The sequence below is a fragment of the Oncorhynchus gorbuscha genome, linkage group LG09, assembly GCF_021184085.1.
Source record: "Oncorhynchus gorbuscha isolate QuinsamMale2020 ecotype Even-year linkage group LG09, OgorEven_v1.0, whole genome shotgun sequence".
Classification (NCBI taxonomy): domain Eukaryota; kingdom Metazoa; phylum Chordata; class Actinopteri; order Salmoniformes; family Salmonidae; genus Oncorhynchus; species Oncorhynchus gorbuscha.
In genome coordinates this window covers 11,934,945-11,962,332 of record NC_060181.1, presented here as the reverse complement: position 1 = coordinate 11,962,332, position 27,388 = coordinate 11,934,945, and the positions used below count along the sequence as shown (strand labels likewise).

Genomic DNA, 27,388 nt, shown 5'->3' with positions numbered 1-27,388 from the left:
TGGCTGGAGACTGGGTTACGTAGACGGTCTGCTAGCATTAGCTTGCTAGTGTTCGCCTGTACTGTAGGCTGTGTGAGACGAGGTCGGAATGCAGGGAGAACGCTAGGATAGCATTAGCAGTTTGTTAGCTTGAGACTGGGTCACAGGTTGCAAAGCTAGACATAGCATTAGCAGTTAGCTTGTTAGCGTGAGCCTGTAAACTGTATGAGACTGGGTTAGGATGCAGTGAGAGAGCTAACGCCATTAGCGGTGAGGTCAGCAGTTAGAATTTCTTTGTTTCCTGCTCTGACAATACCAGGAAACCTGTAGATGAGGAACTCTCTATCTCTCTCCCCCCTATTTCTCTCTCTATCACATTCCATCTGGCTTTCTTTAGTGTTATGTAGCTAAAATGTGATATTGTTGCTGATTTGTTACTATACGTGAACCCACTCCCCGCTCTCCTGTGCTCACTCACTCTCTTGATCTCTCACTCTCTCGATCTCTCTCTCTCTCTCTCTCTCTCTCTCACGCACGCTCTCATTTCAAAGGGCTGCATTGTCATGGGAAACATGTTTACATTGCCAAAGCAAGTGAAATAGCTAATAAACAAAAGTGAATTAGTGTCTTTGTGTCTCTCTGTAGGCCAGTCTGTCTGTGTGGGGATGGGGGGGTCTAGGAGTGGTGCTGTTCCTTATCACTTTTGGACCCTTCGCTGTCTTCTACCTGGCCTTCTATATTTTCTGCTTCGTAGGAGGGTGAGTGTGTACAACGAGTTTTTCAGTTATGAAGTCATTTATAGATGTGTTCATATGAAATGGGATGTCTTTGTTGTCTAAAAATCTGGTTTACTTGTTCTCTCCTTTCCTCCCTCTCTTCGCCCTCACCCTCCCTCTCTTCGCCCTCACCCTCCCTCTCTTCGCCCTCACCCTCCCTCTCTTCGCCCTCACCCTCCCTCTCTTCACCCTCACCCTCTCTCTCTTCGCCCCTCTCTTCACCCTCACCCTCCCTCTTTTCGCCCCTCTCTTCGCCCTCACCCTCCCTCTTTTCGCCCTCACCCTCCCTCTCTTTGCCCTCACCCTCCCTCTCTTTGCCCTCACCCTCCCTCTCTTCGCCCCTGTCTTCGCCCTCACCCTCCATCTCTTCGCCCTCACCCTCCCTCTCTTCGCCCCTGTCCTCGCCCTCACCCTCCCTCTCTTCGCCCCTGTCCTCGCCCTCGCCCTCACCCTCCCTCTTACCCTCCCTGTCCTCGCCCTCACCCTCCCTCTTACCCTCCCTCTCTTCGCCCTCACCCTCCCTCCCTCTCTTCGCCCTCACCCTCCCTCCCTCTCTTCGCCCTCACCCTCCCTCCCTCTCTTCGCCCTCACCCTCCCTCCCTCTCTTCGCCCTCACCCTCCCTCCCTCTCTTCGCCCTCACCCTCCCTCCCTCTCTTTGCCCTCACCCTCCCTCCCTCTCTTTGCCCTCACCCTCCCTCCCTCTCTTTGCCCTCAATCTCCCTCCCTCTCTTCGCCCTCACCCTCCCTCCCTCTCTTCGCCCTCACCCTCCCTCCCTCTCTTCGCCCTCACCCTCCCTCCCTCTCTTCGCCCCTGTCCTCGCCCTCACCCTCCCTTCGCCCTCACCCTCCCTCTCTTCGCCCCTGTCTTCGCCCTCACCCTTCCTTCGCCCTCACCCTCCCTCTCTCCGCCCCTGTCCTCGCCCTCACCCTCCCTCTCTCTTCACCTTCTCTCTTCTCCTCACCTCCTCTCTTCTCCTCTCTTCTCCTCTCTTCTCCTCTCTCTCCTCTCTTCTCCTCACCTCTCTCCTCACCTCTCTCCTCACCTCTCTCCTCACCTCTCTCCTCACCTCCTCCTCACCTCTCTCCTCACCTCTCCCTCACCCTCTCCTCACCTCTCTCCTCACCTCTCTCCTCACCTCTCTCCTCACCTCTCTCCTGTCCTCTCTCCTCACCTCTCCCTCACCTCTCTCCTCACCTCTCTCCTCACCTCTCTCCTCACCTCTCCTCTCTCTCCTCTCTCTCTCTCTCTCCTCTCCTCTCTCTCTCTCTCCTCTCTCCTCCTCTCTCTCTCTCCTCTCTCCTCTCCTCTCTCTCCTCTCTCCTCTCCTCTCCTCTCTCCTCTCTCCCTCTCTCCTCCTCTCCTCTCCTCTCTCCTCTCCTCTCCTCTCCTCTCCTCTCTCCTCTCTCTCTCTCCTCTCCTCCTCTCTCCTCCTCTCTCCTCTCCTCTCTCCTCTCCTCTCCCCGTCACCTTTCCCCCCTTCTCTCCTCACCAGTGGTTTTGCGGTCACTCTGTTGTTTGGGAAAACCAACTCAGAGAGACATCTAGAGAGGTGTGAACACTCCTATCTTCCGGCCATGCACACGGGTATACTGAAGGTAGGACACACACACACACACACACACACACACACACACACACACACACACACACACACACACACACACACACACACACACACACACACACACACACACACACACACACACACACACACACACACACACACACACACACACACACACACACACACACACACACACACACACACACACACACACACACACACACACACACACACACACACACACACACACACACACACACACACACACACACACACACACACACACACACACACACACACACACACACACACAGGTATACTGAACACACACACACACACACACACACACAGGTATACTGAAGGTAGGATCCACACACACACACACACGGGTATACTGAAGGTAGGATCCACACACACACGGGTATACTGAAGGTAGGATCCACACGCGCATACACACACACATAACTATCCCTTCTCCCTCTCTCCCCTCACCCAGACATTGGATGAGATGAGACTGGAGCCGAAGCCTATACAGATAGACAGGAGACTGACTGGCTCCAACTACATAGACGAGCCTCTTCAACAGGTTAGTGACTCAACAGAAGGATGAAGAATGGGTGTGTGAAACCAAACAGTGAGGGAGCACAGTGATGACAAGGCCAGATGAGTTACTTTCTGCTTACTAGCTGCTTCTTCTTCTCTATCCGACTATGACCAAGTTGGATAGAGGGTTGACTTTGCGCTTACTAGCTTCTTCTTCTCTATCCGACTATGACCAAGTTGGATAGAGGGTTGACTTTGTGCTTACTAGCTTCTTCTTCTTCTCTATCCGACTATGACCAAGTTGGATAGAGGGTTGACTTTGTGCTTACTAGCTTCTTCTTCTTCTCTATCCGACTATGACCAAGTTGGATAGAGGGTTGACTTTGTGCTTACTAGCTTCTTCTTCTTCTCTATCCGACTATGACCAAGTTGGATAGAGGGTTGACTTTGTGCTTACTAGCTTCTTCTTCTTCTCTATCTGACTATGACCAAGTTGGATAGAGGATTGACTTTGTGCTTACTAGCTTCTTCTTCTTCTCTATCCGACTGACCAAGTTGGATAGAGGGTTGACTTTCTGCTTACTAGCTTCTTCTTCTTCTCTATCTGACTATGACCAAGTTGGATAGAGGGTTGACTTTCTGCTTACTAGCTTCTTCTTCTTCTCTATCTGACTATGACCAAGTTGGATAGAGGGTTGACTTTGTGCTTACTAGCTTCTTCTTCTTCTCTATCCGACTATGACCAAGTTGGATAGAGGGTTGACTTTGTGCTTACTAGCTTCTTCTTCTTCTCTATCCGACTATGACCAAGTTGGATAGAGGGTTGACTTTGTGCTTACTAGCTTCTTCTTCTTCTTCTCTATCCGACTATGACCAAGTTGGATAGAGGGTCGACTTTGTGCTTACTAGCTTCTTCTTCTTCTCTATCCGACTATGACCAAGTTGGATAGAGGGTCGACTTTGTGCTTACTAGCTTCTTCTTCTTCTCTATCCGACTATGACCAAGTTGGATAGAGGGTTGACTTTGTGCTTACGTCTGTCATTTCCGTTCTTGTAGATTGATTGTTCTAAAAACATGATTTGGTCATCGTTAGTAGCCTATGCGTTACGCTGATACCGGCTATTAAAGTAACTGGCCTGTCCCTGTTTCATTATCGGCTGCTGACTCTCACTCCTTCTCCCCACTGTGACATAGGGGAGGGAGAGATGCATTCTGACAAGCACAAGCATAGGACTGTTTCTGAAAATGACCTTTTTCAATGCAAAAATTAAATCAAGTGCAAAGGGGGTCAATGCAGATAGTCCGGCTAACTATTTGGTTAACTATTTAATATTGTTATGGCTTGAGGGTAGAATCTGTTCAGGGTCCTGTTGGTTCCAGACTTGGTGCAGCGGTACCTCTTGCCGTGCGGTAGCAGAGAGAACAGTCTATGACTTGGGGTGGCTGGAGTCCACACTGCCTGCTATAGAGGTCCTGGATGGCAGGGAGCTCGGCCCCAGTGATGTACTGGGCCGTACACACTAGGCTGTTCTCTAGCACCTTGTGGTCAGATACCAAGCAGTTGCCATACCAAGCGACGATGCAGCCTGTCAAGATGCTCTCAATGGTGCAGCTGTAGAACTTTTTGAGGATTTGAGGTCTCATTCCAAATCTCTTCAGTGGTGTTGTTTTGCCCTCTTCACGATTGTGTTGGTGTGTGTGTGTGTGTGTGTGTGTGGACCATGCTAATTCAATAGTAACATACAAAGGAACGTGAAGTTCTCAACCTGCTCCACCACAGTCCCATCGATGTGGGTGGAGGTGTGCTTGGCCCTCCGTTTCCTGTAGTCCACGATCAGCTTCTTTGTCTTGCTGACGTTGAGGGAAAGGTTGTTGTCTTGGCACCACACTTTTTGTAAATCTGTTCCCAAGTATTCCTATGCATAATAGAGATGTGATTGTATACAAATGTAAGCAAGGTGTGAAATGATTGTTTTAGTCATCTGTTTGGGCTTCTTGCGGTCAATTTGCAGTTTACAAATTATAAGTATGTTCCGGCCCAGAAAATAAAACTGTCTGCGGCTGATAAGTTGATGATCCCTGCTATAGGCTTTCTCATCATCGATGGTGATCAGGCATACCACCGTCGTTTCGTCAGCAAACTTAATGATGGTGTTGGGAGTCGTGCGTGGCCACGCGGTCCTGGGTGAACAAGGAATACAGGAGGGGACTAAGCACACACCCCTGAGGTGCCCCTGTGTTGAGGGTCAATGTGGCTGTGTTGTTGCCTACCCTCACCACCTGGGCGAGTCCTGTCAGGAAGTCCAGGATCCAGTTGCAGAGGGAGGTGTTTAGTCCCAGGGACCGGAGCTTAGTGATGGAAGGCACTATGGTGTTGAACACTGAGCTGTAGTCAATGAACAGCATTTTCACATAGGTGTTCCTCTTATCCAGGTGGGAGAGAGCAGTGTGGACTACAATAAAGATTGTGTTATCTGTGGATCTGTTGGGGCTGTATGCAAATATGAGTGGGTCCAGGGTGTCTGAGATGGTGTTATGAGCCATGACCAGCCTTTCAAAGCACTTGCTGGCTACAGATGTGAGTGCTACGGGGCGATAGTCATTTAGACAGGTTACCTTGGCGTTATTGGGCACAGGGTCTGTGGTGGTCTACTTGAAACTTAGTTATTACAGACGGGTTCAGGGAGAGGTTGAAAATGTCAGTGAATACACTTACCAGCTGATTAGTGCATGTCCTGAGTACATGTCCTGGTAATCCATCTGTCTTCGCGTCTGTTAAGCTGTTTAAATGTTTTACTCGCATCGGCTACAGAGAGTGCGATCACACAGTTTTCCAGAACAGCTGGTGCTCTCATGCATGGTTCATTTTTGCTTGCCTTGAAGTGAGCATAGAAGGCATTAGGCTCATTTTGTAGGCTCGTGTCACTGGGCAGCTTCCAGCTCGGTTTCTCTTTGTAATCCCTGATAGTTCGCAAACCCTGCCACGTCCGACAATTGTCAGAGCCAGCGTAGTAGGATTCAGTCTTAGTCCTGTATTGATGCTTTGCCTGTTTGATGGTTCGTCGGAGGTCATAGTGGGATTTCTTATACGCATCCAGATTAGTATCCCACTCCTTGAAAGTGGTAGCTCTATCCCAGGGCTGCCCAACCCTCTTCCTGGAGATCTACTGTCCTGTAGGTTTTCAGTCCAACCCTAATTTAGCATATCTGATTCAGCTAGTTAAGGTCTTGTTGAGTAGCTAATTAGTAAAATCAGGTGTGTTAAATTAGGGTTTGACTGAAAACCCACAGGATGGTAGTTCTCCAGCCAGAGGGTTGGGCAACTCTGCCTCAGCGTAGAGCTCAGTGCGGATGTTGCCTTTAATCCATGACCTCTGGTTGGGATATGTACGTACGGTCACTGTGGGAACGACGTCGTGGATGCACATATTAATTAAGCCGGTGACTGATGTGGTGAACTCCTCAATGTTATCAGATGAATCCCGGAACATATTCCAGTCTGTGCTAGTGAAACAATCCTGTAGCTTAGCAACCGCTTCATCGGACCACTTCCGTATTGAGCGCATCATTGGTACTTCCTGTTTTTGATTTTTAAGCCGTAATCAGGAGGATAGAGTTATGGTCAGATTTGCCAAAGGGAATGCGAGGGAGAGCCTTGTATGGGTTTCTGTGTGTGGAGTAAAGGTGATCTAGAGTTTTATGGCCTATACTTGGTGACAAGCTGGTAAAACGGATTTCAGTTTCCCTGCCTTAAAATCACCGGCCACGAGAAGTGTGTGGGTTAGATATACAGTTTTATTATAGATAGGTTAGAAATACAGTTCCATTTAGCCTGCTTTCTAAAACCTAGTGTTTCCCTTCCCCTTTAAGGCCTCATAGATGGGTTAGCTGACAATGTCACAAATGATGTGCCCACTTCCATGGGGCAGAAGTCAGCGTGTTGTTGTGATTCTGGATTGCCAGATTGCTAGCAAGAATGACAAGAAACAGGACATGTGGGGAATCGTGACTCATTTCAACTAGTTTCATCTTGTTCTAGATACAATGTCTAGTTTTACTACTGATTTCATGTCAATGCTAACATGGCAAAATGTTGCTGTAACGGTCTATTTCAGAGACAAAAAGTGCTAATTCAGCACATTTATTCATGTTTTCAATAAACAATGGAGACAAAATATAGCTTACATGTTGTCAAGTCTACCAACCTGACTGTTTTGCCCCATAGTTGCGCATGTGTCGGATGTGTTGATAAACAACCAACCCGTCTATACAGCTCGTTTAGTGCCTGCATCTGCTTGTGATAATAAATGGACCGGTACAAATATATATATATAGCTGTAAACTCTCTTGGTAAATCGTATGGTCTGCAGCTTATCAGGTATTATGGCAAGCAAAAACTTGAGACTTCCTTAACATTAGAGGTTGTGCACCAGCTGCTCTTAACGAAGAAACACCCCTCCCCACTTAGTCTTACCCGAGGCTGCTGTCTAGTTGAGACCATGCATGAAGAAACACCCCTCCCCACTTAGTCTTACCCGAGGCTGCTGTCTGGTTGAGACCATGCATGAAGAAACACCCCTCCCCACTTAGTCTTACCCGAGGCTGCTGTCTGGTTGAGACCATGCATGAAGAAACAAACAGGCCCCTGAGACCCCCACCCCTTAGTTTTACCCGAGGCTGCTGTCTGGTTGAGACCATGCATGAAGAAACACCCCTCCCCACTTAGTTTTACCCGAGGCTGCTGTCTGGTTGAGACCATGCATGAAGAAACACCCCTCCCCACTAGTCTTACCTGAGGCTGCTGTCTGGTTGAGACCATGCACGAAGAAACGGGTATATATTATCCCATGTTCTTGTTCAGCCAAGACTACGAGAATCACAGAATATTACAGTTCTTCAGGTCCCGTTGATAGGATAGTCTTGGGAGTCTTTGAGTCCTGGGGATTAGGGCATGGTCTGGAGTAAGCAGAATGTCCAGGGCTGCCCACTCGTTGAAGTAGACATCTTCGAGGTTCGTGATCACTGTTCTGATGTCCAGAAGCCTTTTTCGGTCATAGGAAGTGATGGCGGAGACATTTTAAAGATTTATAACTTTCAGAATAGAGCCGGTATGGTTTGAGTTGGCATCATATAATGCAAAATTAATCATACCGGCTGTATTTCTGTATTTTGAAGGCTAAATATATTTGAAACTTGATTGCTGACATGCAAAACATTTTGGGACTATATCAACAATGGACTAATGAAACAAATACCAAAAGATAGTGTTTGTTTGGAGTTTTCCTTTTATAAGATGAGCATCAAAGAAACACACAAAATAGTTGAATTTATCAGGAGTCCGTAAAACAGCATCTACAGTGAGCACCATGATTTATTGGACAGTGACCATATTTTTGTTATTTTGGTTCTGCACTCTAGCACTTTGAGTTTGGAAGGATACAATGGCAATGAAGTTATGAGCTTCTGTAACTTCTAAACGGTTCATCCGATATGTATGAAAATACCCTCAAATGAAAGCTGACAGTCTGCACTTCAGCCTAATTGTCATTGTATCCTTCCAAACTCAAAGTGCTAGAGTACAGAACCAAAATAACAAAAAAATGGTCACTGTCCAATGAATTATGGTGCTCACTGTAGATGGAATTATTTCCTCGTATCGCTCAGCTCTAGTACAATGAACATGGAGTTCTCAGCAACAATAAGGACTGGCCTGTTTCTCACTCTTTCTCTCTCACACTCTCTCTCCCTCCCTCTCTCTCTCTCCCTCCCTCTCTCCCCCCCTCTCTCCCCCTCTCTCTCCCCCCCTCTCTCTCACCCCCTCTCTCTCCCCCTCTCTCTCTCCCCCTCTCTCTCTCCCTCTCTCTCTCTCTCCCTCCCCCTCTCTCTCCAGGTCATCCAGTTTGCTTTGAGAGATTATATCCAGTACTGGTATTACACTCTGAGTGAGGATGATTCTTTTCTGCTGGAAATCAGCCAGACGGTCCAGAATGCTCTGGTACAGTTCTCCACACGGTAATATTCTATTACAACTACATTACTGCTTTATACCTACTCTATTACTGCATTATACCTACTCTATTACTGCATTATAACTAGTCTATTACCATTATAACTAGTCTATTACTGCATTATAACTAGTCTATTACTATTCTAACTAGTTTAACTAGGCTATTACGGCTTTATGTAGTCTATTACCACTCTACTGCATTATAACTAGTCTATTACCATTATAACTAGTCTATTACCATTATAACTAGTCTATTTCTTTAACTAGGCTATTACGGCTTTATGTAGTCTATTACCACTCTACTGCATTATAACTAGTCTATTACCATTATAACTAGTCTATTACCATTATAACTAGTCTATTACTATTCTAACTAGTTTAACTAGGCTAATTCGGCTTTATGTAGTCTATTACCACTCTACTGCATTATAACTAGTCTATTACCATTATAACTAGTCTATTACAATTATAACTAGTCTATTACCATTATAACTAGTCTATTTCTTTAACTAGGCTATTAGGGCTTTATGTAGTCTATTACCATTATAACTAGTCTATTACCATTATAACTAGTCTATTACTATTCTAACTAGTTTAACTAGGCTATTACGTCTTTATGTAGTCTATTACCACTCTACTGCATTATAACTAGTCTATTACCATTATAACTAGTCTATTACCATTATAACTAGTCTATTACCATTATAACTAGTTTAACTAGGCTATTACGGCTTTATGTAGTCTATTACCACTCTACTGCATTATAACTAGTCTATTACCATTATAACTAGTCTATTACCATTATAACTAGTCTATTTCTTTAACTAGGCTATTAGGGCTTTATGTAGTCTATTACCGCTCTACTGCATTATAACTAGTCTATTACCATTATAACTAGTCTATTACCATTATAACTAGTCTATTTCTTTAACTAGGCTATTAGGGCTTTATGTAGTCTATTACCACTCTACTGCATTATAACTAGTCTATTACCATTATAACTAGTCTATTACCATTATAACTAGTCTATTACCATTATAACTAGTCTATTTCTTTAACTAGGCTATTAGGGCTTTATGTAGTCTATTACCACTCTACTGCATTATAACTAGTCTATTACCATTATAACTAGTCTATTACCATTATAACTAGTCTATTACCATTATAACTAGTCTATTTCTTTAACTAGGCTATTAGGACTTTATGTAGTCTATTACCATTATAACTAGTCTATTACCATTATAACTAGTCTATTACTATTCTAACTAGTTTAACTAGGCTATTACGGCTTTATGTAGTCTATTACCACTCTACTGCATTATAACTAGTCTATTACCATTATAACTAGTCTATTACCATTATAACTAGTCTATTACCATTCTAACTAGTTTAACTAGGCTATTACGGCTTTATGTAGTCTATTACCACTCTACTGCATTATAACTAGTCTATTACCATTATAACTAGTCTATTACCATTATAACTAGTCTATTACCATTATAACTAGTCTATTTCTTTAACTAGGCTATTAGGGCTTTATGTAGTCTATTACCACTCTACTGCATTATAACTAGTCTATTACCATTATAACTAGTCTATTACCATTATAACTAGTCTATTTCTTTAACTAGGCTATTAGGGCTTTATGTAGTCTATTACCACTCTACTGCATTATAACTAGTCTATTACCATTATAACTAGTCTATTACCATTATAACTAGTCTATTACCATTATAACTAGTCTATTTCTTTAACTAGGCTATTAGGGCTTTATGTAGTCTATTACCACTCTACTGCATTATAACTAGTCTATTACCATTATAACTAGTCTATTACCATTATAACTAGTCTATTACCATTATAACTAGTCTATTACCATTATAACTAGTCTATTACCATTATAACTAGTCTATTTCTTTAACTAGGCTATTAGGGCTTTATGTAGTCTATTACCACTCTACTGCATTATAACTAGTCTATTACCATTATAACTAGTCTATTACCATTATAACTAGTCTATTACCATTATAACTAGTCTATTTCTTTAACTAGGCTATTAGGGCTTTATGTAGTCTATTACCACTCTACTGCATTATAACTAGTCTATTACCATTATAACTAGTCTATTTCTTTAACTAGGCTATTAGGGCTTTATGTAGTCTATTACCACTCTACTGCATTATAACTAGTCTATTACCATTATAACTAGTCTATTACCATTATAACTAGTCTATTTCTTTAACTAGGCTATTAGGGCTTTATGTAGTCTATTACCACTCTGCTGCATTATAACTAGTCTATTACCATTATAACTAGTCTATTACCATTATAACTAGTCTATTACCATTCTAACTAGTTTAACTAGGCTATTACGGCTTTATGTAGTCTATTACCACTCTACTGCATTATAACTAGTCTATTACCATTATAACTAGTCTATTACCATTATAACTAGTCTATTACCATTATAACTAGTCTATTTCTTTAACTAGGCTATTAGGGCTTTATGTAGTCTATTACCACTCTACTGCATTATAACTAGTCTATTACCATTATAACTAGTCTATTACCATTATAACTAGTCTATTACCATTATAACTAGTCTATTACCATTATAACTAGTCTATTACCATTATAACTAGTCTATTACCATTATAACTAGTCTTACCATTATAACTAGTCTTACTATTATAACTAGTCTATTACCACTCTACTGCATTATAACTAGTCTATTACCATTATAACTAGTCTATTACCATTATAACTAGTCTATTACCATTATAACTAGTCTATTACTATTATAACTAGTCTATTACCACTCTGCTGCATTATAACTAGTCTATTACCATTATAACTAGTCTATTACCATTATAACTAGTCTATTACCATTATAACTAGTCTATTACCATTATAACTAGTCTATTACCATTATAACTAGTCTATTACCATTATAACTAGTCTATTACCACTCTGCTGCATTATAACTAGTCTATTACCATTATGCTGCATTATAACTAGTCTATTACCATTATAACTAGTCTATTACCATTATAACTAGTCTATTACCATTATAACTAGTCTATTACCATTATAACTAGTCTATTACCATTATAACTAGTCTTACCATTATAACTAGTCTTACTATTATAACTAGTCTATTACCACTCTACTGCATTATAACTAGTCTATTACCATTATAACTAGTCTATTACCATTATAACTAGTCTATTACCATTATAACTAGTCTATTACTATTATAACTAGTCTATTACCACTCTGCTGCATTATAACTAGTCTATTACCATTATAACTAGTCTATTACCATTATAACTAGTCTATTACCATTATAACTAGTCTATTACCATTATAACTAGTCTATTACCATTATAACTAGTCTATTACCATTATAACTAGTCTATTACCATTATAACTAGTCTATTACCATTATAACTAGTCTATTACCATTATAACTAGTCTATTACCATTATAACTAGTCTATTACCATTATAACTAGTCTATTACCATTATAACTAGTCTATTACCATTATAACTAGTCTATTACCACTCTGCTGCATTATAACTAGTCTATTACCATTATGCTGCATTATAACTAGTCTATTACCATTATAACTAGTCTATTACCATTATAACTAGTCTATTACCATTATAACTAGTCTATTACCATTATAACTAGTCTATTACCATTATAACTAGTCTATTACCATTATAACTAGTCTATTACCATTATAACTAGTCTATTACCACTCTGCTGCATTATAAGTATACTACTCAATTACAGCTATTACTGTGGCGGCAGGTAGCCTAGTGGTTAGAGCGTGGACTAGTAACCGAAAGGTTGCAAGTTCGAATCCCCGAGCTGACAAGGTACAAACCTGTCGTTCTGCCCCTGAACAAGGCAGTTAACCCACTGTTCCAAGGCCGTTATAGAAAATAGTTCTTAACTGACTTGCCTAGTTAAATAAATATTAAAAAAGAAATAGTCTATTACTGCTCTATAACTACTCTACTACTCAATTACGGCTTTAACTGGTCTTACTACTCTAACTCGTTGTACTACTCTAACTAGTCTATTACTGCTTTATAAGTAGTCTATTGCTACTCTACTGCATAAGTAGTCTAATACTCAAGTATGGCTTTAACTACTCTATTACTACTCTATAACTAGTCTATTACTGCTCTATAATTAGTCTATTACTGCTTTAAAACTAGTCTATTACTGCTTTAAAACTAGTCTATTACTGCTTTAAAACTAGTCTATTACTGCTTTAAAACTAGTCTATTACTGCTTTAAAACTAGTCTATTACTGCTTTAAAACTAGTCTATTACTGCTTTAAAACTAGTCTATTACTGCTTTAAAACTAGTCTATTACTACTCTATAACTTGTCTATTACTACTCTAACTTGTCTATTACTACTCTAACTTGTCTATTACTACTCTAACTAGTCTACTGCTTTATAACTAGTCTATTACTACTCTAACTAGTCTATTAATACTCTACTGCATTAGTAGTCTAATACTCAAGGACGGCTTTAACTAGTCTACTGCTTTATGTATTCTATTACTACTCTACTGCATTAAGTAGTCTACTGCTTTATGTATTCTATTACTACTCTACTGCATTAAGTAGTCTACTACTTTATGTATTCTATTACTACTCTACTGCATTAAGTAGTCTACTACTTTATGTATTCTATTACTACTCTACTGCATTAAGTAGTCTACTACTTTATGTATTCTATTACTACTCTACTGCATTAAGTAGTCTACTACTTTATGTATTCTATTACTACTCTACTGCATTAAGTAGTCTACTACTTTATGTATTCTATTACTACTCTACAGGTCTAAAGAGGTGGACTGGCAGCCTTATTTGACCACCACACTGTTATACAGGTCTAAAGAGGTGGACTGGCAGCCTTATTTGACCACCACACTGTTATACAGGTCTAAAGAGGTGGACTGGCAGCCTTATTTGACCACCACACTGTTATACAGGTCTAAAGAGGTGGACTGGCAGCCTTATTTGACCACCACACTGTTATACAGGTCTAAAGAGGTGGACTGGCAGCCTTATTTGACCACCACACTGTTATACAGGTCTAAAGAGGTGGACTGGCAGCCTTATTTGACCACCACACTGTTATACAGGTCTAAAGAGGTGGACTGGCAGCCTTATTTGACCACCACACTGTTATACAGGTCTAAAGAGGTGGACTGGCAGCCTTATTTGACCACCACACTGTTATACAGGTCTAAAGAGGTGGACTGGCAGCCTTATTTGACCACCACACTGTTATACAGGTCTAAAGAGGTGGACTGGCAGCCTTATTTGACCACCACACTGTTATACAGGTCTAAAGAGGTGGACTGGCAGCCTTATTTGACCACCACACTGTTATACAGGTCTAAAGAGGTGGACTGGCAGCCTTATTTGACCACCACACTGTTATACAGGTCTAAAGAGGTGGACTGGCAGCCTTATTTGACCACCACACTGTTATACAGGTCTAAAGAGGTGGACTGGCAGCCTTATTTGACCACCACACTGTTATACAGATCTAAAGAGGTGGACTGGCAGCCTTATTTGACCACCACACTGTTATACAGGTCTAAAGAGGTGGACTGGCAGCCTTATTTGACCACCACACTGTTATACAGGTCTAAAGAGGTGGACTGGCAGCCTTATTTGACCACCACACTGTTATACAGGTCTAAAGAGGTGGACTGGCAGCCTTATTTGACCACCACACTGTTATACAGGTCTAAAGAGGTGGACTGGCAGCCTTATTTGACCACCACACTGTTATACAGGTCTAAAGAGGTGGACTGGCAGCCTTATTTGACCACCACACTGTTATACAGGTCTAAAGAGGTGGACTGGCAGCCTTATTTGACCACCACACTGTTATACAGGTCTAAAGAGGTGGACTGGCAGCCTTATTTGACCACCACACTGTTATACAGGTCTAAAGAGGTGGACTGGCAGCCTTATTTGACCACCACACTGTTATACAGGTCTAAAGAGGTGGACTGGCAGCCTTATTTGACCACCACACTGTTATACAGGTCTAAAGAGGTGGACTGGCAGCCTTATTTGACCACCACACTGTTATACAGGTCTAAAGAGGTGGACTGGCAGCCTTATTTGACCACCACACTGTTATACAGGTCTAAAGAGGTGGACTGGCAGCCTTATTTGACCACCACACTGTTATACAGGTCTAAAGAGGTGGACTGGCAGCCTTATTTGACCACCACACTGTTATACAGGTCTAAAGAGGTGGACTGGCAGCCTTATTTGACCACCACACTGTTATACAGGTCTAAAGAGGTGGACTGGCAGCCTTATTTGACCACCACACTGTTATACAGGTCTAAAGAGGTGGACTGGCAGCCTTATTTGACCACCACACTGTTATACAGGTCTAAAGAGGTGGACTGGCAGCCTTATTTGACCACCACACTGTTATACAGGTCTAAAGAGGTGGACTGGCAGCCTTATTTGACCACCACACTGTTATACAGGTCTAAAGAGGTGGACTGGCAGCCTTATTTGACCACCAGACTGGTGGATGACTTTGCTACTCACCTTCGAGTCTTCAGAAAGGCCCAAGACAGACTGGAGGACAGTAAACAGAGTAAGGACACACACACACTCGCTTTCTCTCTCAGACCTGATGATGGTTATTACGAAGATGTCGTGGATGATTGTGAATATGGTGATGTTTACGATTGTGATGATGAGGATGATGATGATGATGTGGTGTGTTTCTAGGGGACTTGTCGGAGGAGATGGTGGAGTCATTCTTTGAGGCGGAGGTGGAGATGGAGAGGAACATCTGTAGAGACGTGGTCTGCACCTCCCTGAAGGATGAAGAAGGTACACACACACACCCGGAAGAACGAGGGAGGTTCACACGTTGCACCTCGTCAAGGCATTTGGAACTCCTTTGAGCCTCCAGCGTGTGTTTTTAAATAGAAAGAAAAAGTTTAACACTATATATTCGCCAGTAATTTAATCGGTAAACCTCATTGTCTTACGTCAGATTGCAGACGGCGTCGTGCTGTGATCTGGCTGATAACTTGCAAACACTCATGGGATAGATTAAAAAACTAGTTTGGCTGCACTACGCTGTCATAAATTGCGAAAATGTTACCAAGGTGAGTCAGAGTTAATCTTACCAAAAGCTATAAACGGTAGCTAATTTTGACATTTTCTTGAACTCTTAACTACCTAATTCTACATCTATCTAGGCAGTATTGTGGTTGTAGAATCAGTATTATGTTTATTCGTATTTTGAAATGTGCACCAATTGGCTAGCTAGCTATTTTTCTTGTTAGCTGAGCCAGTCTCCGTACGAAACAAAAGCGATGCTAACCAAACACCAGTTCACACACTCCATGCTGAATAAATACTCCCTCAAGGTAGCTAGCTAGTGTAGTATGATTCTAGCTACAGCACAATTCATGTTTCTATGATAAGACAGTTGCTGTTCTGCCCTGTTTAGTGCACCGAGTTCCGCAGCAGCTGACTATGCTAGCTGCGACCTCGCGTTGGCCAAATGTTACAACGTAGCGAGTCACCAGTGCCAGCTATCAGAGTCAGATACATACCGATTTCTGAGGACAACTCTATAACTTTGGTGCATTACTCCATCATCAGCAAGCTGGCAGACTAGCTGCAGTAATGTCTATTCAGACAAACTCTGGGCTGCTAACTGGGAACAAGTTTGCTCTACTGATCGAACATGGTTTAGAAGCCCCCTAGCCAGTAGGTCAGTCTGATATAACATGGTTTAGCAGCCCCCTGGCCAGTAGGTCAGTCTGACCGAACATGGTTTAGCTGCCCCCTAGCCAGTAGGTCAGTCTGACCGAACATGGTTTAGAAGCCCCCCTAGCCAGTAGGTCAGTCTGATATAACATGGTTTAGAAGCCCCCCTAGCCAGTAGGTCAGTCTGATATAACATGGTTTGCCGTAGCAGCCCCTAGCCAGTGGGTCAGTCTGATATAACATGGTTTGCCGTAGCAGCCCCTAGCCAGTGGGTCAGTCTGATATAACATGGTTTGCCGTAGCAGCCCCTAGCCAGTGGGTCAGTCTGATATAACATGGTTTGCCGTAGCAGCCCCTAGCCAGTGGGTCAGTCTGCCGGTGTTCCATAGTTATGGTAGTCCTGCGAACTAGTGTTAGGCAGATTACCAACATTTTTATTTTTTTTAGGTATGAGTTCCACAATTTGCTAGACAGATGGCTCCTGGAGACGCTTGTTCAGTTAGAATGACACCATCGGACGAAAGACAATGGGGGTAAACCTCATAACCAACCATTGGCATCGCGGTGCCTTCTTCAGGGTCAACCAAAACGTTAGTTATGATGTTTACCCCATTTTAATTGTTGGGAGCATATATAAAGTGTGTAACTTCTCCAGTTTTCTCTCCGCTAGTCAGCACCTCTACTAAAACATGTTGCTGTGTGTCAGTTTCAGGTTTTTACCTCTGTGTGGGTTTATCGTAAGGTTCACATTCAGATACTGACTTCTCTGTGTGCCTGTGTCTGTCTCTGTGTGTCTGTCTCTGTGTGTCTGTCTCTGTGTGTCTGTCTCTGTGTGTCTGTCTCTGTGTCTGTTTCTGTCTCTGTGTTTCTGTCTCTGTGTGTCTGTCTCTGTGTGTCTGTCTCTGTGTGTCTGTCTCTGTGTGTCTGTCTCTGTGTGTCTGTCTCTGTGTGTCTGTCTCTGTGTGTCTGTCTCTGTGTCTGTCTCTGTGTGTGTCTGTCTCTGTGTGTGTCTGTCTCTGTGTGTGTCTGTCTCTGTGTGTGTCTGTCTCTGTGTGTGTCTGTCTCTGTGTTTCTGTCTCTGTGTGTCTGTCTCTGTGTGTCTGTCTCTGTGTCTGTCTCTGTGTCTGTCTCTGTGTCTGTCTCTGTGTCTGTCTCGGTGTCTGTCTCGGTGTCTGTCTCGGTGTCTGTCTCGGTGTCTGTCTCGGTGTCTGTCTCGGTGTCTGTCTCGGTGTCTGTCTCGGTGTCTGTCTCGGTGTCTGTCTCGGTGTCTGTCTCGGTGTCTGTCTCGGTGTCTGTCTCGGTGTCTGTCTCGGTGTCTGTCTCGGTGTCTGTCTCGGTGTCTGTCTCGGTGTCTGTCTCGGTGTCTGTCTCGGTGTCTGTCTCGGTGTCTGTCTCGGTGTCTGTCTCGGTGTCTGTCTCGGTGTCTGTCTGTCTCGGTGTCTGTCTCGGTGTCTGTCTCGGTGTCTGTCTCGGTGTCTGTCTCGGTGTCTGTCTCGGTGTCTGTCTCGGTGTCTGTCTCGGTGTCTGTCTCGGTGTCTGTCTCTGTGTGTCTGTCTCTGTGTGTCTGTCTCTGTGTCTGTCTCTGTGTCTGTCTCTGTGTCTGTCTCTGTGTCTGTCTCTGTGTCTGTCTCTGTGTCTGTCTCTGTGTCTGTCTCTGTGTCTGTCTCTGTGTCTGTCTCTGTGTCTGTCTCTGTGTCTGTCTCGGTGTCTGTCTCGGTGTCTGTCTCGGTGTCTGTGTCTGTCTCTGTGTGTCTGTGTCTGTCTCTGTGTGTCTCTGTGTGTCTCTGTGTGTGTGTCTGTCTCTGTGTGTGTCTGTCTCTGTGTGTGTCTGTCTCTGTGTGTGTCTGTCTCTGTGTGTCTGTCTCTCTGTCTGTGTCTCAGGGTTCCTGAGGGATCTGTGTGAGGTGCTGCTCTACCTGTTACTACCTCCTGGAGACTTCCACAACAAGAACATGAGATACTTCCTCAGGGTGAGACACACACATCACACACATACACACAATCACTCACACATACACATACACACAATCACTCACACATACACATACACACAATCACTCACACATACACATACACACAATCACTCACACATACACATACACATACACACAATCACTCACACATACACATACACATACACACAATCACTCACACATACACATACACATACACACAATCACTCACACATACACATACACATACACACAATCACTCACACATACACATACACATACACACAATCACTCACACATACACATACACATACACACAATCACTCACACATACACATACACACAATCACTCACACATACACATACACATACACACAATCACTCACACATACACATACACATACACACAATCACTCACACATACACATACACATACACACAATCACTCACACATACACATACACATACACACAATCACTCACACATACACATACACACAATCACTCACACATACACATACACACAATCACTCACACATACACATACACACAATCACTCACACACACAACATACACACAATCACTCACACACATACACATACACACAATCACTCACACACACACATACACATACACACAATCACACACACACACTTACACACAATCACTCATATACACACATACACATACACACAATCACTCACACAATCACACACACTTACACACAATCACACACACACACACACACACAATCACACACACAAACACACACACACTTACACACAATCACACACACACACACACACACTTACACACACACACACACACACACTCACTAAGTCCTTAGTAATATGGAAGCCAAGGAACTTAAGGCTCTCGACCCGCTCCACAACAGCCCCGTCTATGTGGATGGGGGCGTGCTCTCCTCTCTTTCTGCTGTAGTCCACGATCAGATCCTTGGACTTATTGACGTTGAGGGAGAGGCTGTTGTCTTGTAGCCTCACATCTGCTTCATCTGACCACTTCGTATTGAGCTCTTCACTGGTACTTCCTGTTTGAGTGCCATTTTTTTTGTAAGCAGGAAGATGGAGTCATGGTCTGACTAGCTGAAGGAAGGGTGTATACATTGTATACATTTCTGTGGGAAGAATAAAAGTGGTCTAGGGTTTTAGCGCCCCTAGTGCAGCAGGAGCCATGTTGGTAGAAGTGAGAGAGAACAGTTTTAAGCCTCACCACGTTAGTCTCCGCCCACCAGAAATGATGCCTCTGGGTGTGTGGTTTCTTTTTTGTTTATGGACCCATACAGTTCTGATGGTGATGTCACGTGATTGTGTCCATGTTCCAGGAGATTCTGATGGTGATGTCACGTGATTGTGTCCATGTTCCAGGAGATTCTGATGGTGATGTCACGTGATTGTGTCCATGTTCCAGGATATTCTGATGGTGATGTCACGTGATTGTGTCCATGTTCCAGGAGATTCTGATGGTGATGTCATGTGATGGTCCTTCTGTAGCTCAGTTGGTAGAGCATGGCGCTTGTAACGCCAGGGTAGTGGGTTCGATCCCCGGGACCACCCATACGTAGAATGTATGCACACATGACTGTAAGTCGCTTTGGTGATTGTGATTGTGATATGTTCCAGGAGATTCTGATGATGTCACGTGATTGTGTCCATGTTCCAGGAGATTCTGATGGTGATGTCATGTGATTGTGTCCATGTTCTAGGAGATTCTGATGGTGATGTCACGTGATTGTGTCCATGTTCCAGGAGATTCTGATGGTGATGTCACGTGATTGTGTCCATGTTCCAGGAGATTCTGATGGTGATGTCACGTGATTGTGTCCATGTTCCAGGAGATTCTGATGGTGATGTCACGTGATTGTGTCCATGTTCCAGGAGATTCGGATGGTGATGTCATGTGATTGTGTCCATGTTCCAGGAGATTCTGATGGTGATGTCACGTGATTGTGTCCATGTTCCAGGAGATTCTGATGGTGATGTCACGTGATTGTGTCCATGTTCCAGGAGATTCTGATGGTGATGTCACGTGATTGTGTCCATGTTCCAGGAGATTCTGATGGTGATGTCACGTGATTGTGTCCATGTTCTAGGAGATTCTGATGGTGATGTCACGTGATTGTGTCCATGTTCCAGGAGATTCTGATGGTGATGTCACGCGATTGTGTCCATGTTCCAGGAGATTCTGATGGTGATGTCACGTGATTGTGTCCATGTTCCAGGAGATTCTGATGGTGATGTCATGTGATTGTGTCCATGTTCCAGGAGATTCTGGCGCGAGGCGTTCTCCTTCCCCTGGTCAACCAGCTGAGTGATCCTGATTACATCAACCAGTTTGTTATCTGGATGGTCAGTATCAGTAGTAATATCAGGATTTGTGGGATTTTCACCAGATTTTATCCATAGACTGGTCCTTCGGAGAAAGGATTGTTGACATTTGTATCCAAAAGTCTTATTGACAAATAATGAATTGTCATATGACATTGTTTCCTTTAAAAAAATATATATATATTTCACCTTTATTTAACCAGGTAGGCTAGTTGAGAACAAGTTCTCATTTACAACTGCGACCTGGCCAAGATAAAGCATAGCAGTGTGAACAGACAACACAGAGTTACACATGGAGTAAACCATTAACAAGTCAATAACACAGTAGAAAAAGAGATTTAGTTACCAAGGCCTTCTTTAAGACTCCATAATGTTTCATCGTTATGCACCGCCACCTTTCCAGACCTTGACTTTAGATTCTACTGTGTTCAACTAATTATTGGAACACGTAAATAAACGCAAATAAAAAGTTGTGTTTTCAATATTCATGTTTTATATTTTTCAATAGTCATCAATTAATACAAGAAAATTGTTATTGGAATCAATGTACTACTCGTATTACAGAGCAAGCTGCAACGCTTCATATGACACACATCGTTGCTTAGTAGCACTTTGTGCTTAGTAGCACCTTGTGCTTAGTAGCATAGCACCTTGTGCTTAGTAGCATAGCACCTTGTTCTTTTGAAGAAATGTTAGTTCTGTGGTCACGGTGTCATAAATATGCCAATAATCATGATCATTATAAACCAGTTTATCAATCAGTTGTGGGTGGTTGGTAGAGGTCAATAACTGTTATCAATACAGCTGCTGGAGCACCTATTGAGAACCCTGTCTGTGTAGATCCGGGACTCTAGCTGTAACTACGAGGCTTTTATGACCTGTCTGTGTAGATCCGGGACTCTAGCTGTAACTACGAGGCTTTTATGACCTGTCTGTGTGGATCCGGGACTCTAGCTGTAACTACGAGGCTTTTATGACCTGTCTGTGTAGATCCGGGACTCTCGCTGTAACTACGAGGCTTTTATGACCTGTCTGTGTAGATCCGGGACTCGAGCTGTAACTACGAGGCTTTTATGAACATCTTGAAGCTGACAGACAGAGTGTCTGAACTGGAGGCTGTTAAAGACAAGGCCCTGGAGGAACTACAGTACCTACGATCACTGGACACCGCAGGAGACGGTACACGCACACAGAGACACGCACACAGAGACACGCACACAGAGACACGCACACAGAGACACGCGCACACAGAGACACGCGCACACAGAGACACGCGCACACAGAGACACGCGCACACAGAGACACGCGCACACAGAGACACGCGCACACAGAGACACGCGCACACAGAGACACGCGCACACAGAGACACGCGCACACAGAGACACGCGCACACAGAGACACGCGCACACAGAGACACGCGCACACAGAGACACGCGCACACACAGCCACGCACACAGAGCGACATGCATGACCCTACACTTAACAAAGTATACATAAAATCCTGAAAATCTAAAATATTCATATTTTTCACTTAACTCTCCTCTCCATATCCTCCTCCTTCCTCCATTTCTTTCTCTCTCTCGCTCCCAGATATCAATGTAATAAAGAACCAGATCAACAGTCTGATGTTTGTGAAGAAGGTCTGTGAGACCAGGATACAGAGGCTACAGTCTGGGAAGGTACGACATGGGAGTGAAAACGAGTTTAACCGTAACGCCTACTAAACCCCGTCTCGTACTCTCTCCGTTTCACTTGTCCTCACCTTTTCTCTCTCTGTTTCCATCTGTGTACTGTAGGAGGTGGATGCTCTGAAACTAGTGGCAAACTTGGGCAAGCTGTGCATCATACCACTGGAGCACATTCTGGTACACAACATCGCCCTGCAGTTCTTTATGGGTTAGTACCACACACAACACTGTCTCCTTCCTGACATGCAAGTAGAGTTATTTTGCCTGACAAGATGGCTACGAAGTAACAACTCGCATCTGACCCTGACCTCTACCCTCTCCTATAGACTACATGCTGGTGGCTGGGGCCCAGGCAGAGCTGTTATTCTGGTTGACAGTGAAGGGCTACAGAGTAACAGCTGAGTCTGACCTCTAACCTTTGACCTCTACCCTCTCCTATAGACTACATGCTGGTGGCTGGGGCCCAGGCAGAGCTGTTATTCTGGTTGACAGTGAAGGGCTACAGAGTAACAGCTGAGCCTGACCTCTAACCTTTGACCTCTACCCTCTCCTATAGACTACATGCTGGTGGCTGGGGCCCAGGCAGAGCTGTTCTTCTGGCTGACAGTGGAGGGCTACAGAGTAACAGCCCAGCAACAACTAGAGGTGATGGAGGGATGGCAGAAGGATGGAAGGAAGGGAGGAGACACTAAAGGACTGCTGAAGGCTGCAGCACTAGGGGTGTATGAACAGTACTTATCTGATAAGGTAACACACACACACACACACACACACACACACACACACACACACACACACACACACACACACACACACACACACACACACACACACACACACACACACACACACACACACACACACACACACACACACACACACACACACACACACACACACACACACACACCGTCTCACTCACACACACACACACTTTTACATAAAGGGATATTTCGGGATTTTAGCAATGAGGCCAATGGTGCAATAGTCAGTATTAGATAGAACGTTGGGTCCCTGACCGCCTGAAGGGAAAACATGTGGTTACCTAGGTTACCCCATTAGCTCACAACAACAACTTTTGTCTACTTGTTTTAGTCCATTACAAAACTACATTTAACAAAAGTACTGCATGTCTAAAGATGACTTTTCAACATTTCCTGCTCCCGGGCTTTCTCACTACTTAGAAAAACGTTATTGTAGGGCTTCCTTCATGCCCCTTTTTATGACGATGCTAGCAGCCACTTGAGTGAGTGAGTCCTAGCTAGCTACCGACCACAACATTAAGCTAGCCAAGAACACAACAACACAAACCAACGGACTGTACAGCTACAAGTAATGAGTGGAGTTACAAAGGCCCTGTACTAAACAAGTTAAAAGTCTTAACTGTGATGAAATGTTTTCCACAAACATATAGCTACATGTAGATGACATGGATACCGGGTTCCCCACATTTCCCACTGAGTAGCCTGAAGCCACAGGGCTCTTCTCATTTCCCACTGAGTAGCCTGAAGCCACAGGGCTCTTCTCATTTCCCACTGAGTAGCCTGAAGCCACAGGGCTCTTCTCATTTCCCACTGAGTAGCCTGAAGCCACAGGGCTCTTCTCATTTCCCACTGAGTAGCCTGAAGCCACAGGGCTCTTCTCATTTCCCACTGAGTAGCCTGAAGCCACAGGGCTCTTCTTCTCATTTCCCACTGAGTAGCCTGAAGCCACAGGGCTCTTCTTCTCATTTCCCACTGAGTAGCCTGAAGCCACAGGGCTCTTCTTCTCATTTCCCACTGAGTAGCCTGAAGCCACAGGGCTCTTCTCATTTCCCACTGAGTAGCCTGAAGCCACAGGGCTCTTCTTCTCATTTCCCACTGAGTAGCCTGAAGCCACAGGGCTCTTCTCATTTCCCACTGAGTAGCCTGAAGCCACAGGGCTCTTCTCATTTCCCACTGAGTAGCCTGAAGCCACAGGGCTCTTCTCATTTCCCACTGAGTAGCCTGAAGCCACAGGGCTCTTCTCATTTCCCACTGAGTAGCCTGAAGCCACAGGGCTCTTCTCATTTCCACTGAGTAGCCTGAAGCCACAGGGCTCTTCTCATTTCCCACTGAGTAGCCTGAAGCCACAGGGCTCTTCTCATTTCCCACTGAGTAGCCTGAAGCCACAGGGCTCTTCTCATTTCCCACTGAGTAGCCTGAAGCCACAGGGCTCATCATTTTGTAGCCTATTTCATTTCCCATAAGCCTGAAAAATTTCCCACTGAGTAGCCTGAAGCCACAGGGCTCTTCTCATTTCCCACTGAGTAGCCTGAAGCCACAGGGCTCTTCTCATTTCCCACTGAGTAGCCTGAAGCCACAGGGCTCTTCTCCCAGACTCTATTTCCCTACGTGGGAGCGTTGCAAACCGTAGGTTGCCATTTATGACCTGGTTTCATGTATATTGAACAACACGGCATGTTTTGTTATTTCTGTATAATAAAAAATCAATGGGTTTTTCCTCTTTTAGATGCCAATAGGAAAGAAGATGCCCAGGGAACTCCTTATTATTATGTGAATACCGACTGGGACTATGGCTGGAAGTCGATGGGATGCCCATAGATGCCCATAGATGCCCATAGATGCCCATAGATGCCCATCGATGCCCATAGATGCCCATCGATACCCATAGATGCCCATAGATGCCCATCGATACCCATAGATGCCCATCGATACACATAGATGCCCATAGACTTCCAGCCATTGAGCTAATTTCTTTCACAATGCACACAGAGACATAAAAATGGTACCCATGAGTTCATCTGACTCAATGGCAAAATCCTCAAGTGTCACTTAAACACTTAATTTTCTCTCAGTTGTATAACCTCTCTCCCTCTCTCTCCAGGCGTCCCCCAGGGTGCAGGTAGATGAGGCGTCTGTTCTCCAACTGGGAGAGAAGCTGCAGAAGGACAGCGACCCCACGCCAGAGATATTCGACGACATCCAGACCAAGGTGGGTTTGTGTTTGAATGATCTGTTTTTACTATCAACTGGAACAGCTACTGTAAACAGCATCTCTGAGATATTGGAGACCTTTGTACTTAATGTTTCATTGTCAATACAAATAAAGTATTCACGTGTTCTGACGTGCCCGTGTGTGTGTGTGTACCGTGTGTGTGTGTACCGTGTGTGTGTGTGTGCCGTGGGTGTGTTTAGCGTGTGTGTGTGTACCGTGTGTGTGTTTACCGTGTGTGTGTATACCGTGTGTGTACCGTGTGTGTGTGTGTACCGTGTGTGTACCGTGTGTGTACCGTGTGTGTACTGTGTGTGTGTGTGTGTGTGTGTGTGTGTGTGTGTGTGTGTGTGTGTGTGTGTGTGTGTGTGTGTGTGTGTGTGTGTGTGTGTGTGTGTGTGTGTGTGTGTGTGTGTGTGTGTGTGTGTACCCGTGTGTGTGTGTGTGTGTGTACGTACCCGTGTGTGTGTGTGTGTGTGTGTACGTACCCGTGTGTGTGTGTGTACGTACCCGTGTGTGTGTGTGTACGTACCTGTGTGTGTGTACGTACCCGTGTGTGTATGTACCCGTGTGTGTATGTACCCGTGTGTGTATGTACCCGTGTGTGTGTGTGTACGTACCCGCGTGTGTGTGTGTACGTACCCGCGTGTGTGTGTGTACGTACCCGTGTGTGTGTGTGTACGTAACCCGTGTGTGTGTGTGTACGTACCCGTGTGTGTGTGTGTACGTACCCGTGTGTGTGTGTACGTACCCGTGTGTGTGTACGTACCCGTGTGTGTGTGTGTGTGTGTGTATGTACCCGTGTGTGTGTGTGTGTGTGTGTGTGTACGTACCCGTGTGTGTGTGTACGTACCCGTGTGTGTGTGTACGTACCCGTGTGTGTGTGTGTACGTACCCGTGTGTGTGTGTGTACGTACCCGTGTGTGTGTGTGTACGTACCTGTGTGTGTGTACGTACCCGTGTGTATGTACCCGTGTGTGTATGTACCCGTGTGTGTATGTACCCGTGTGTGTGTCAGACAGAGTGTGTGTGTACATCAGCGTGTGTGTGTGAGCTGTGTGTGTGTGTGTACGTAACCCCCTGTGTGTGTGTGTACGTACCCGTGTGTGTGTGTGTCATCTTCTGTGTGTGTGTGTACGTACCCGTGTGTGTGTAGCGTAACCCGTGTGTGTGTGTGTGTGTGTGTGTATGTACCCGTGTGTGTATGTACCCGTGTGTGTATGTACCCGTGTGTGTATGTACCCGTGTGTGTATGTACCCGTGTGTGTATGTACCCGTGTGTGTATGTACCCGTGTGTGTGTGTGTATGTACCCGTGTGTGTATGTACCCGTGTGTGTGTCTTGCAGGTGTATGACATGATGCTTCGTGATGAGAGGTTCTACCCTTCGTTCAGACAGAGTCCTCTCTACATCAGGATGTTAGCTGAGCTGGACATGCTCAAAGAACCCTCCTATAGAGGATCAGATGACGGAGACGGAGGTGAGTTCATCTTCTGTCTCGGTCTACGTTGTTAGCATAGCTTAACCCTGGGGTTTCTGTGGGTCTTCACTTCTCCCTTGTACTTGAATAATCAATTATGGTCATTGATCAGTTAGGAGCTTCCCTCACCTGGTTGCCTAGGTCTTAATTGGACAAAAACATGAACCCCCTCAGAAATTGAGATTGACACCATTCTCCATGACTGTGAAGAGTAACGGTTGTCCTATATCAATTAAATTCAAGGGACTTCATTGGTATGGGAAACATATGTTAACATTGCCA

The 27,388-nt window shown here is 44.3% G+C and overlaps 1 protein-coding gene across 4 annotated transcripts in view; it reads left to right on the top strand.

Annotated features, from left to right (window-relative positions):
• LOC124043173 (sorting nexin-13-like) overlaps positions 1-27,388 on the top strand; it is a 75,319-nt gene that overhangs the window by 18,009 nt on the left and 29,922 nt on the right. For 3 of the 4 annotated variants that reach the window (XM_046361445.1, XM_046361444.1, XM_046361443.1), the window contains exons 2-15: positions 625-737; positions 2,250-2,352; positions 2,818-2,907; positions 8,756-8,877; positions 15,421-15,533; positions 15,671-15,775; positions 18,548-18,636; positions 20,903-20,986; positions 22,006-22,144; positions 22,556-22,644; positions 22,762-22,861; positions 23,210-23,400; positions 25,519-25,626; positions 26,974-27,106. In XM_046361445.1, coding sequence (XP_046217401.1) covers positions 625-737; positions 2,250-2,352; positions 2,818-2,907; positions 8,756-8,877; positions 15,421-15,533; positions 15,671-15,775; positions 18,548-18,636; positions 20,903-20,986; positions 22,006-22,144; positions 22,556-22,644; positions 22,762-22,861; positions 23,210-23,400; positions 25,519-25,626; positions 26,974-27,106 — 1,579 coding nt within the window. The remainder of the gene's footprint in view (positions 1-624; positions 738-2,249; positions 2,353-2,817; positions 2,908-8,755; positions 8,878-15,420; positions 15,534-15,670; positions 15,776-18,547; positions 18,637-20,902; positions 20,987-22,005; positions 22,145-22,555; positions 22,645-22,761; positions 22,862-23,209; positions 23,401-25,518; positions 25,627-26,973; positions 27,107-27,388) is intronic. The other variant, XM_046361446.1, reaches the window with a different exon arrangement.